This window comes from Anoplophora glabripennis, unplaced genomic scaffold, assembly GCF_000390285.2.
Source record: "Anoplophora glabripennis isolate ALB-LARVAE unplaced genomic scaffold, Agla_2.0 scaffold33, whole genome shotgun sequence".
In the NCBI taxonomy this organism is placed as follows: domain Eukaryota; kingdom Metazoa; phylum Arthropoda; class Insecta; order Coleoptera; family Cerambycidae; genus Anoplophora; species Anoplophora glabripennis.
Genome location: NW_019416463.1, coordinates 1,583,020 through 1,596,775, shown reverse-complemented (window position 1 = coordinate 1,596,775; position 13,756 = coordinate 1,583,020). Strand labels below are relative to the sequence as shown.

At 31.9% G+C, this 13,756-nt stretch overlaps 1 protein-coding gene across 3 annotated transcripts; it reads right to left on the bottom strand.

The window, feature by feature from the left end:
- Nucleotides 1-3,715: 3,715 nt before the first annotated feature.
- Nucleotides 3,716-11,602, bottom strand: LOC108912849 (solute carrier family 25 member 38-A). Of its 3 annotated transcripts, none has more exons than XM_018718256.2 (6): nt 11,339-11,602; nt 9,822-9,940; nt 9,635-9,725; nt 6,126-6,298; nt 5,842-6,017; nt 3,716-5,666 (listed from the first exon to the last, which is right to left on the bottom strand). In XM_018718256.2, the coding sequence occupies exons 1-6, from the start codon at nt 11,435-11,437 to the stop codon at nt 5,380-5,382; spliced, it is 945 nt and encodes a 314-aa protein (XP_018573772.1). In that variant the 5' UTR covers nt 11,438-11,602; the 3' UTR covers nt 3,716-5,379. The 3 variants fall into 3 exon arrangements, with proteins under 3 accessions (XP_018573772.1, XP_018573781.1, XP_018573788.1); XM_018718265.2 differs by lacking the exon at nt 11,339-11,602 and adding an exon at nt 10,709-10,781; XM_018718272.2 differs by lacking the exon at nt 11,339-11,602 and adding an exon at nt 10,015-10,500.
- Nucleotides 11,603-13,756: the final 2,154 nt, after the last annotated feature.

The window sequence follows — 13,756 nt, the reverse complement described above, 5'->3', positions numbered from 1 at the left end:
TGAAATCATTAATTGAATTTTTTAAAATTGCCTTGGAAATGTTATCAATTAAAAAGTAATCCTAAAATAAAATTTAGAAATGATCTTATCTTTCATGTCCATTTGTGTGTGTTGATCTTTGTAAAAGGTAATGTTAGAACAAGGATACGAGATATTTCTTTGAAACATTTATTATTAATCAACAGTTAAATAGGGTTTTCGAAAAAATTTTTTTGAATTTATTTGAATTAGTTTAATAGTTTTAAAATAAAGTAAACATCATTTTTCATTTATACATATTGTTACGATATTGGTTATTTTATTAATAAGTAATTACATTGTATGGTACTTTATCACAGCACTGCGATTACTTTGGATGTTTCATAACAAAATTCTGCTAAATTCATTAGGATCCTGGAAAAGATTGGTCAAAACCCCGAGTGTTTGGCAAAAACCTTGTGTACAGACGATGCCAATTTTTCAAGAGGATTGGTAATTATCATAATTACATATGACCAGAAGAAAATCCACATGCGTTAGACAAAGTTCATTGTCCACAACAATTTTCTCTGAATGTGTGAATGGGAACTCTTGGTGTCCACTTAACTGGCTACAATTTCTGCCACCTCGATTGAATGCTGGCATATACACTCACAAATTTGAAAAGTTGCATCTTGAAGATGTTCCCCTAGGTGTCACAGGTCAGTATTATTTATGCATGATGGGGCTCGTGCTCAAACCTTCCCTCGTGTAAGAGCACAACAATATTTAAATGAAACATGTTTTGCCCTGTTGTAATACTTGGCGTGTCCAAATTCAATTTTTATATGGGACATTTAAAAACTTTGGTAGACACCAATGCAAAATATTCAAAAATTGTAATTTTCTAGGAATTTTTAACCAAATACGTGGATCAATGCAATTTTATGGCTCTGAAGGCTTCTTTCAATTTATTTTTGTTTATTTTTATTGTAAGAAAAGTTATCTCGTGAAGGAGAATCCTGTGTGCACTATATTTGCTTTGAGAGTTGTGGATTTAGGGAAATCAACAAAAACTTTGGTTTTCCTAAAATTTGTCGATGTTTCAACTATATATTTAGTCGTACTAAAGGCTACAACAGATTTTGAAGAACGCTTAAAAAAGAATTAAAATTAGAACGAAGATGGGGGTATTATTAGCAAGAGAACAAGAAGCTGTGAATATGTATAATATGAACTTCTTATCTAGAGACAATATAGTATCTTTTGTATATTCTTTTGCCATAGACCACATATTAAGCACAATTCGTAATATGTTCTAGCCTTAAAAATCACTAAGGGTATAGTCAAAAATTTTGTGAAAAAAGCAGTTTTAGGTAATTGTCCCAAACTCACAACTCTTGAAGCATTTATTACGATTAAGGACATAACTGCTACAATACTATAATCTGTTTTATTTTTTACAAAAACTAAGAACATACCAAATTAGTTTCGAATACATCAAACTGTCTAAAATAGATTTTTAAATGACCATATTGGTCATAGAAGAAAAGTTATGCAATTAATTCTTCTAAGGATAGTAACAAAAGTGCACATAAATTTTGTTTTTGTATCTTTTTCCTTAATTAAAAAATAACCACTTTTGAAAGTTCCCTGCGTGAATTGAATTTTAAGCGAAGAATCATTTACATATAAAAAAAAATCACTGGAATTGTGCATCACAAAAAAAATTAGAAGTGTTCTGGATCGCAATGGGCTACACTGTGTTGTATAATAATTGTAATATATATATTCTGATCCCAAAAATTAACAAAGAGGTAGGAGACTTGTGTGGTAGAGGCAGCACATATATAAATTCATTAAGCCGTGTTTGCACATTGGAAAAAATCATTTGATTCATGTGTTTCCAACAAATTTTGGAGTGCAGGTTCCTAATCGGCTACCCTGTATGTTTACAGTTTTAATGGTACACTATAAAAAGTGGACTTTCCACAATTATTTAGGAATCAGTCACTAAAACGAAAACTATGAAGTTTCGACAATCTACAATTTTAAAGCTGTATTCCATTGAGGATTTTCTTTTTTCTTATCAATATTTTCAGATAATTTCATCTGAGACGCAAAATGAAGTTAACGGGTAAAGCCACTCTAGAATTTTGGAAAAATCGGTTTTTGGATAAGTGGATTAAACAATGCTTTATTATGTGAAGAATAAAGGAAAAATGTTTAAGTGGGGGAAATATTGAGAGCACGAGTTTTTTCTAGGTGGAGCACAACTACTCGCAGCACTCTGCAGAAGTGCTTATTGTAACTTGTGAGAAAAAGCCAAAAAAGGAGGATAAAAAAATATCAATATAGATGGCCAATTATATGGAAAAGGCATTGCTGACTGAAAGTGTATAACGAATTTCTTATGCTGAATGACAACAAAAACTTTAAATGCATTTTTTGAGAAACCACTTTAATTTTAATTGGCCAGACCTCAAAAAAAGTTTTCAAAGAATCGACTTTACAATAACACAAATGATGGAACATCGTAGGGGTTTTTCGACTGTTATTAACAATGTAATGCGACATTTTTTCGTTTTTTATACTTTTTTTTAAATATTCACAAAATTTATTTTAATGTTCACTAAATTCACTTTTTTTAATGTTCACTAAATCAACAATTATTATTTTTTAATTTCAATAGATTTTTTAAATTTCTTTTAGTATTCATATAATATCAGAAAATGAGAAAATGTTTGTTTTCTTGTTCTGACACCATCTTGAAAGGGGTTGGGGCGCAGAAATGAAGCGGGGGTCGTAAGGTCGTGTGTAGTAATAATTTAAGTCGCTGTGAGATGGAATATGCTTTCACAACCCGTAAGATGTACAAAGCTATGAAGCAGACGTTAGAAGGGGGCGGGTTCGTGAAGTCTGGTGGGCTGGGAGTTTACTCGTTGTGGGTTCGAAGGGTGGCGGTCATATGTAGTGATGATTTTAGTGAATGTGGAAAAAAATACATAATCAAATGGTTTCACAACCAGTAAGCAATAAAAAGTCGTAAAAGGTAAGCTTTGGGGGATGAAAGGTTAATGATGGTCACTGAGCGATAATATATAGTTTCACAAGCCGTGAGATGTGCAAAGTCATTTGGCAGGCGTTGTGTTTGAAGGATTGGGGTGGGGGTATAATTCAGGGGCCGAAGGGGCTTGTGTACCAATGGTTTATATCGCTGTGAGATAAAATACAGCATCAAGTGGTTTCATAACCCGTAAAACTGCAGTAAAACCATACCATGCGGGCTTTTGTAGGGGGTGGTATTGCGAGGTTTGGGGGTGGGGGTATAACTATTGGGGTTTAGAAGTCGTGTGAGGTGATGGTCTAAGTGGCTGAAATACATGATCAAATGGGTTCACAACTAGTAAGAAGTAATAAGCTACACAGCTGGCTTTGATAGGTGCGAAAGTGGGAAGTCTTGAGCCTAGTGATGGTGTGGGTAGTTGTAGATTCCACTACAGTAGTAAAATATTTCGGTTAGGCAATTCACCAATATAGCTTGTTACGTGCTTCCCCGACCTTTGGGGGGTTGGGGGCGGTTTTAAAGCTTCGTGCCCATTGAGACTTTTGATCGACGTGTTGTGAACTATCATTTTGTAAAGTTTCAAAAAAATTGGCTGAAACCCATTTTTCATAAAAAACGTGCGAGGTCCTTTCCGAAAATCACCTATTCCCAATCACTAGGTTAGCGTTACCCCTTAAGAAGAAACACAAAATCAACAAAAGTCATTTATTTCACCTTAAAATAATATAAATAAATTGAATACAAACAATACTGCAGTTTCTGATACAAAACTGAATATCGTTTTACATTTATCCCATACTAAAGCCTAATTTTAAACAATATACAAAATATACATCATGCAAAGGAAAGTAGTACAGTATATTATACAATATAGTAGGTTAGTTATTAATTAAAAATATGTATTGGGTTGGGTACATAAGAATAGAATACATTTTAAAAAGTACAATATGCAAATATTTTTTACCTTAAAAATAAAGAATATATATACATGATAAAAAATAAATCAATAGTCACTGCCGAAAAATATAAATTTTTTCTACACCCCTAAAATGCTTATAGTACATTAATTGAAATCTACATAAAGCACAGTGATTAATTCCTTTTTAGTTTGAGCCCTAACAATTAAACGTTTAGACGGGCAATAACTTTGGCAACAACAGTTAATAATGCCACACAGTCCTAGAATAAACATATTCTACATTAGTGCCTTGGGAGAAACGTTTCATGACAACTTTACAAACAATTAAATTTGTTCTGGTCTGTACACCCTTCGACAATATTGTGCAAAACTATGACGCGGCTTAGCAACCTCCAAAATAGAGAGTGAAATAATAATTCAACAATATGAGCAAGGGAAATCGATAAAAAATTGCAAGTAGAATTGGAGGGAGATATAATTAAAACACACAGAACAAACTCAGAATGTAGCGTTCACAGAAAGAGTTCTGGTCATCCTCCAAGAGACAAAAAGGGCACAAAGTGCCAAAAAAAGGGCTACTGTGAGAGAAATTGCCGCGGTGTAAAACTAAGAAACAGTTGTTAGCATATGTCGTCAGCATATACATCACTCTGATTACAGTTTTTACAAGATAAGTATGATAAGAGACAAAAGTTAATCGGATTCAAAATTAAATCGCAACTTTGTGTTTATGCTAACAAGAGGAAAACTACTGCCAACGGAACTCCAGAAGAAGCAAAAGAAATTTTCACTCCAAAAGTTTGTAGATCCTTAGTTAGCACTGGTTCAACCGTTGTTTTTTAACAATCATTATTTACATAGTTAAAGCGAATTGGAAAACTTTCTTTAAAAATTGCATCAAATTTACATTAAATAATGTGCCGTCCAAACATTTAATTGTAAGGGTTCGAACTTCCAGTTACTATTAAAAATTTACAAATGTCAAATGTCAATTAAGTTAGGTTAGAATACTTGACAGTTGACAGTAGCTGTTTTATTTACGTAAGATGTCACTTAATTGCCCAATCAGCATTAAGAATAGCTAAGAACTCAAGTAAATAAAACAAGGCTACCAACTGCAACTTACATTTGTAAATTTATAGAAGGAACCGTCAGTTACAGACAGCATGGTAATTTGAACACGATTTTTTTTTATAACTGTAGCAATTAATAGAAAATAAATAAATTTTTGAAAATTGTTTTAGAAACCAAGTGGGTTAACTGTAACATCGGCATATATATTTACGAGCGACATCTCATCATTTTCCTGTAAAACAAGTTACCTCGTTCAACGATTCATCTTCATCCTCCTAAGTACTATTAGTAGGCAATTTCATAAAGCAGATACCTATAAGCTAGGGTGTCACACCTAACCTATACACTATTATATACTGTACTACTTTAATCCTAAGGCCGTCGACATCTGTTCGTATACGGTCCAGGCCATTGCGGCCATCAACGTACGTCTCAGCATTCTGGGCACCATTCCCTTGAAATAACCCTGCATTCCATATTTGCCGTGGACGTACACCACCACGGACCACAACCCGTTAAATTTAGTCGGGTAGAGTTGCATTTTTGTCTTCAGGACGTCGGCCGGTTGAGTGACAACGGAGGCGAGTATGCCCGCAGACACGCCACACGTGAAGTGAATTGGAGATGCATACGGGGTGTTCCACATTTCTGTAACAAGGATATTTTTTCATATAAATAAATTATATACAAGGGTTGTAGTCGCTTATCAGTGTTGCCCGTTGCTTTGTTTTATTATTAAATACTAACTAATATTAGTTACTCCTTTTGTTAATCAAATTTTTTGTTAATTATTAAAGAGACTATGTGAGTGTGTAATGCCTACCTTCTGGGATCATCAGTTTGGCTTGTGTGTAGAACATGAGATACAAGCCGGAGAAAGGTGCATCCCTGAATAATGTGGGTACTAGACCGCATGTCATTCCCCTAATTCCTTCAGTGCGGTATATCTCCTTCAAAGCATCACCGATGCCTTGATATCCATAAACCCCACTCTCCACTCTGAAAATCAAACAAAAGAAATTACAAAAACTGCCATTCATCCACAATATCATTTAAATTTTTTTTTATATGGAAATATACAAATTGCTGTTGAAGAAATCTATTTACCTGGTCTTAACAACAGTAATGGGTATCAAGGCGGCGCCACTCATACAGCGCGCTATCATACCGATAGCTACTGATTCTAGTGGGCTGGGTGTCTTGTCAGGGAAGTTATGAGTCTTGATGTAGTCCACAGAACAAAAATAAAGACCCACTCCTGGTACGCAGCGGGTTAACGACTGAAATAAAAAAATACTAGGTATAGCTTATTGGCATATTTCGTACATCAAAATGCTATTAACCAGAAAACGATGCAAAGAAGTGAGGAATAAACAATAAATTTTAAAATAATTAGAAAAAGTGTGATTTTCTATAGTAAATGTGACTCATTTTTTTTTGTTATCCTCAGGAACACTTTCCCCAAGAAAAGATGAAAGTAAAAAGTAAATTTATAGTCTCACTTCATTGTTTATACTTTAGGTAAAATGTTCTTCAGAATAGACAAAAAAAAAACAATGGCGTGAGACATGCATAATATTTCCGTAACAAGTAAAATTAAATCCCACAATATAATATGACGTGCACAAAATCATATTACTAAAGTGTTACATACATATATTTTTTCTAATTTTGTCAAAAATTACACAGACCAACAAAATTTAACTTTTTTTTGGAAGCAGAAACTGGAATATATATTTCCGAAGGATTTAGGTGCGCTGAATCCGAATCTGGCAGCAGAATAGCTCTATCACATCAGGTTTTTGAGATATCCTAACCTAAAAGTGCAAAAAACACTGTTTTTCGTCATATTTGAGGTTATGTAGTAATGCCATCTATTCTTTTTCAAAAAACTAATGCATTGAATCTAAAAGTACAAGGCTCCCTCCTTCGAATGCCGTTGAGTTTGTTCAAATATATTTTTTTTTTCGTTGAGATATCACATGTTGAAATTTTTAAGTTTCTCAGTTTCTTAATATGCGAAAATCTACTTAGGATCCCTTAGACATCAAGCAGTCGATTGCAATTCAGAAACTTCATACCCATACGGTTTGTGGATTTGGAGTTGGTGGGCTTGGGGTTTGTAAGCTTGAAGTATGTAGGTTCGGGTTTTGTGGGATTGGGGTTTGTGGGTTTAGGGTTTGTGGATTTGGAGTTTGTGAGTTTGAGTTCATATGTACTGAAGGTTTCTGAGTATGAAGTTTCTGAACTTCAATCAACTGTTTGACGTCTAAGGAATCCTTAGTAGATTTTCGCATATTAAGAAACTGATCAACTTAGAAATTTCAACATGTGATGTCTCAACGAAAAAAAAGACATTTGAGCAAACTCAACTGCATTCAAAAGAGAGAGTCTTGGACTTTTAAATTATATGTATTTTTTTTTTTTTTTTTTTGAAAAAGAATAGATGGCATTACTACATAACCTCAAATATGACGAAAAACACTGTTTTTGCACTTTTAAGTTAGGATATCTCAAAAACCTCATGTGATGGAGCAATTCTGCGGCAGATTCGGATTCAGCGCACCAAAATCCTTTGGGAATGCATATTAGTGTGTCTGCTTCTTGTCCCTTGACCTGTGTTATTAGTATTAAAATTTAATTTTTAGTCTATTAAATCAACTAAAATTTTGTAACTAACAATGAAAAATAAAACCTGCTGAACACTTGCTGTGATTCTAAAAAATTATTACAATACATCAAACATGTTTTATGTCGATTTCGATGCAGCTTGCAGTTTTATCAACTCATTTCGGGACAAAAAGTGTCACTGGTTACGTTCACAAATACTTCTTATGCTCAATTATTTCCACTATAATCGGACAGAATTGAATCTGCGAAGTTTTTGAAGACGTAAAACCATGACATCTAAAAATGATACTAAACAAAGAAACTGACACGAAGCTAAATTATTAAGATCAGAATGGAAAAATTTAATGTACACCCCAACCAAAAATCTCCATTTTTATTACTTTGCCAGCTTGTTGAGTTTGTTGTGCAAAAGCAGACTCATTCAAAGAAACACTACTATTTTAGCCACCATACAGAGTGTCGCGCTTAAATGTGATACAAGCCTGTAGCTTCTTTATTTTTTGAGCGATTTAAAACAAAATTTTTTTAGAATGTAGGATAAAAAAAAACAAACTGTAATGCTGCTGTTTTTATTAATGCAATTCACTGCCAACTAGGACGCGTTTTTGTTTTACTTCAAAACAGCTAATTGGTATTAGCGATTTTTTATTTCAAAAAACAGATTACGTATTCTCATTCAGCATCCCTAAAAATGTCTTATCACCAAGTTTCATCAAATTCGATACATCCTCAGACGAGCACTAGTTGGCCGATTATTACAATAGTAAAATACAGCAGTATCACAGCTAAATAGAGTTTTTTACCCTACATTCCGAAATAAAAATTTTTGAAATCGTCCAAAAAATAAAAATTACAAGCTTGTATTGCATTTCACGACATCATGGAATGCTCGCCTGAAGATGTATTGAATTTGATGAAACTTGGTGGTAAGACGTTTTAAGGGATGCTGACTGAGAATACGTAATCTGTTTTTTTGGAAAAAAAATCGCTAATACCAATCAACTGTTTTGATGTCAATTAAACACGTCCCTAGTTAGTCGTGAATTGCATTAATAAATCCAGCAATACCACAGTTAGATAGTTTTTTTTACCCTACATTCCCAAATAAAAATTTTTGAAATCGGCCAAAAAATAAAGAAGTTACAGGCTTGTATCATATTGAAGTGCGACACCCTGTACTTTATATTTTTGAATAGTGGCTGCATAAAAAGTATTTAAATGGCATATTATGGGAATTCAATTTTTTTTATAGTTTGTTTAATGTAAGAAACAACTTTTTAAATAACATAAAATATGTTTAATGATATTTTTAATTGAAAAACAGTATCACCTTGAAGTGATAAGTCTCTATAGACATAATATTAAACTACAACAAATTTATCCAACATTTTTCTTATAATTCTTTGTTTATGTGATCCACATGCCATAATCTAAATGTCAGTGCAATTCTTTAACTTTTTTTTAATACAAGGACCATGATAAGTGGTCAGGATGCTACAACCAGAACATTTTTATTGTACTAATAAGCTGTTTATACATATTAATGATAAAAACCTGATAAGCCTTTTCTCGATCTTATTTTACATGTCTTCGAAGCATGACCAATTCCAGTAAATTGAAAATGTCTTTATACGCATAAATTTTGTTATCAATGTTCACTTAGAATATTAATATGATTGACTTTTTTTTATCTAAAATAGTCTTCCGATCCAAGAAATAGTGATATAATAGTTCAAGCAAAATAATCATAACGATATTAATAAAGATAAAAAAGTTCCAGGTTCAGATTTATTACATATTTCGATATTAGCGCATATTTTAAAGTAATTAAAGGTTAAGGTTAAATAAACACGTAACAACAAAATAAATATGAATCAAAATAAATACGTATTTATCGCATTCACTAGTATGTGATGATAGAAATAATTGAGATATTTGCTAATGATATATATCGTCTTTAAGTAAGATATTTTTAATATACTTACTGGCATCATTCCTCGCCATAGTCCACGGACATGCTCTTGTTGTAGAATATTTGTGAAAATAGCCACCATGCTAAGCGCGCCATGACGACCACTGAAAAATAAATAGTTTATTAAGATTTTTAGCTATAAAGTTAAAAAATATTCGTCATACAAACGTAAACAAAAAAAAATTAACAGCTTTGCTTACTTGATAACGGTAGTTGTGGGATTTTGTAACCGTGTCTTTACTAAGTCCAAGGGCTGGAACAGGACGGTGGAAAAAGTCCCAGAGAAGGACCCAGCTAAAAAGGCTTTGAGTACAGGATACTGAAAAGAATAAAATTGTTAGTTGGTTTGTCAAATTATTTAGGATCTGCAAAAATATGGTTTTTGAAACTTACACTTGTAACGATATCCATATTTAAGTACAAAAAATAGCTCAGTCTCCAATAGGTAAGTCTTGAAATTATTTTTCTCTCCTAAATTATATTTCACGAAAATATTCGGCGGATTGTATTTTAGTACAAATAGGTACTAAATACAATGGAACTCTAGAAGGTATCAGAGTAGTCGGAATAGTAGATGGGGTTCACACGGAATTTCTTAACCACGGTCATATTTTGAGCTCTTAAGTACTGCATTTATATAAAATTAATAAACACTAACACAAAGAAAAAAATTAAAAAGGAAAAACAAAAACTGGGACTGTAGTTTTGAGACACTTTGCAAACTGAATTCTCTAGAAATTTGTAATCGATAGCAGCAGCAAGTGCCACAGCACACTTCGGACGTGGAGTTCTATAAACGGCTCCAATTAGCAATGTGCTTTTATATACACTGGAGGAAGGTCAGCTGTGATAACATTTTAACTTTATCCATATTATTATTTTAGACCCCCAGTGTTGATAATATTTATTAAATATTAGCTGGCTAACACAAGCACAATCTTCAACATTTATATAGAGTGGTTAAAATAAATACAAGAGAAAAGCATTCCTAAGGGTTTCTTATCATGGGGAATAATAATTGATCTCACAATTTTCTATAAGTATGACCAGTATTTTACAATGCCAAAAAAATTCAAGTTTTACATACCTCTTTATTACTATTTTCTTTACTTTTACACATATTAGTTGTAAAGTTGTTTTTATACCGATGCAAATTGAAAATGTTTTTTTAAGTGTTTGATTACACATAAAAAATCAATATATTTCATTTGTAGATATATGTTCATTTTATTTTCTATAAATAAAAGTATAAACTGACAAATTTTCATGAACAATGAGTAATATATCGTTATCAAATTGCAAAATTTAATGTAATTGCATTTGATAAACGTGAATTTAAAAGGTAAACATGGTTATCCATATAAGGGCTGCAAAAACATTGATTGAAAATATGTGTGAGCAATATTTATCCTTTATATTAAAATCCTTAAATATTAAAAAATATATTAACAAAAGTAACTCATGGAATTGATTGTTGAAAAATTTGCAAGTGTCCTACAGCATTACTGATCCCCAGGTCATGGCTAGTATCCAAAAACCAAATACTTAATTAAAAATGACCTTAGCAAACTAATTACGCCCTCCAGACTGTTCCAATCTAAGAGATAAAAGGCGATAAATTGTGCACACTGACTAGGCGTTCGACTTCATATTTTGCTCTCTCTGTATTGACCGTTGACCTAAATTTGTTTATCTAAACGCTTCCCAATTTACTTACATCTTCCAAAATAGCTTTTCTGTTAGTCTTATGATTTGCTTGACCCCCTTGAGGGGCTATCAGACCATGTTTAACCTCTTCGATAATTTCTATTTGCATTAGATATCTTATATACAATCACTTTAACAGTATTATACATGGAAAATCGGCGCGGCATATAATTTTCTACATATTATTTTCATATAATTGTTTTTTAATTGATTTGCATAACGATAAGGAAGTGTACATAATTTATTTTGATTACGGCAAATGAAAAGTCAACTAATGTCAAGGTTAATGGTTATATCTACCTGACAGTTCTCGTTAGTTAAAATTGTCAAATGCATTCGTTTGTACGGGATATAAATTCCACTATTCACTCAAAGCACTAGAAAAAGGTAAAGAATAAATAAAATTGTAAAGTTAAAAAGTATCTTTTATACCTACTGTCTCCGTTATTTCGAAATCAAGAAAATTATCTTATCTAGCAGCAGGTGTTAAAAAAAGCTGTACCTATATGAAAAACTAAGATTATTGTTAATTTTAAAATTTGATAATGCGATAGGTTTTCTATGCACCTACTTTCATTTTATTTCCATTCAGCACATGGCAATTTAAATGTTTTGCGTTAGCTACAAGATCGATGAACAAACCTTTGAGCATTGCTCAAGACCACGTTTTTTTAATATGAAACATTAGCAATCGATTGACCCTTACATATTTGTGCTACAAAAGACAATAACGGGTCTAGTGGAAACAACATTAAAAAAATCCATCTTGCCTCATACCGACTTTGTTTTTGAGAAGATAAGGTCGTGTCAAAAGTCAATTATTGATGTCTGCAGGGGGTCTTCTTATCACTATCACGGGAAAGGCTAAAGTGTACACAAATAAACTGATAAGACTGTAAATGGAATGGAGAAGTAAGTACTCGGCCTTCGAATATTTATTTATTTAGGGCGTTAGTGGCGCTTTATTCTCTGACGATGCATAGGGCAGATTTGAAATATGTTGGCCCCAAGTAAGTATAGGTCCCAAAAAAATGTAGTTTCTTTTATTCTACGGATAAACCGGGGTTAAAAATTGGTTTCTTCGCAACTGATTTACCTACTAACAGCAATTTTACACAAAGAAATTAATAATAAATTTAATGCCCTTAAATTAATTGTTATCCGTAATACCCATAGATTTAGTAGTATATGGATGGAGTCAAAGCTCACATTTTGCGCATTTTAGCTGTTCCATGCCCTAAGTCACGTGACCCTAGAAGTTTCATCCCACTTTACATGTTGTCCCCTGCCCTCTCTCTCTACATTCAATCCATAGTGTACTATATTAGATCTATGGTAATACCATAGACCTTAGTTTACTAGGTCTACGGGTAATACCTAATACCTATACAAAACTGTCAACAATGTGTTGTTAATACAAGAAAAACAATAGAAATGAATATCAAAAAAATATATAAATTCAACAAAAATAAAAAACATAATCTTCTCGGATTTTTTGAAAATTTATCGACCACTTTATTAATAAAATCTTTTTTAAAATATGGAAATGTATTACTTTTAACATAAAATTTTATATTTTTAAATTCTTTTGTCAACAAATATTTATACTAATTTATTACAATAGTTTTTTAAAACAATAAAGTAGTGTACCTATTAATTTCCATATTAAAGTTTAATTAAATAAAATAATTTATTAAAAATTTCCAACCTAATATTTTTTTAGCTGTCAAATCTATGGTTTACATATTTCTATCGCACTTTTTTTATAAAGAGTGATACGTGAACTGGAAATTACGATTACAATTTTTTCTAATTAAAAAAAATAACTAATCTCAACTTATTCAAGAAAATGTAGGTATTCATTTTCAATTTGTCTTTATTTACTGACTTGCTTGCAAAGTTGGTTATAATAGCTGTTTTTGTTTAAAAAAAATTCAAATTCGCGACGTTTAAAACTATGTCAAAACAAACTGTTTATAAGTAAATTGATGAATTAATTCACGATAAACTTCGTGAATTTATTCATGAATAAATTAATGCTCAATGTAAATATCTATTACACAGCTTCTTTATGAAACGACTTCATGAATTAATTCTTGAAGAAATTTAAAACGGTTTGTTCCAGAATAAAATTTGGAGACAGTCATATAATTCGGTATGGTTCTACTTAGATTTTGGGTACTTTCAACTTTTGAAACTTTTTACCCAATAAATTTTGTATCTATGAAAAATTAAAAAAAAAAAACAGACAATTCGACCCTCACAAATTATTGTTCAAAATCTGTTATTTATTGCCTAAATTGTTTCCAAATTTAAGACGAAAAATGGTAATAAATCTCAATTAAATACATACCCACTATTTTATGTTATAACAAAACAGCAATTTAAAAAAATGCACACGTGTAAAAATATCAAGAAACAGTAAGAC

Coding starts and splice junctions, on each gene's coding strand:
- LOC108912849 (XM_018718256.2), bottom strand. CDS start 11,437: ATGCAAATAGAAATTATCGAAGAGGTTAAACATGGTCTGATAGCCCCT. Junction 9,726..9,821: donor CCCACAACTACCGTTATCAA/GTAAGCAAAGCT, acceptor TTTATTTTTCAG/TGGTCGTCATGGCGCGCTTA. Junction 5,667..5,841: donor CAAACTGATGATCCCAGAAG/GTAGGCATTACA, acceptor TCCTTGTTACAG/AAATGTGGAACACCCCGTAT.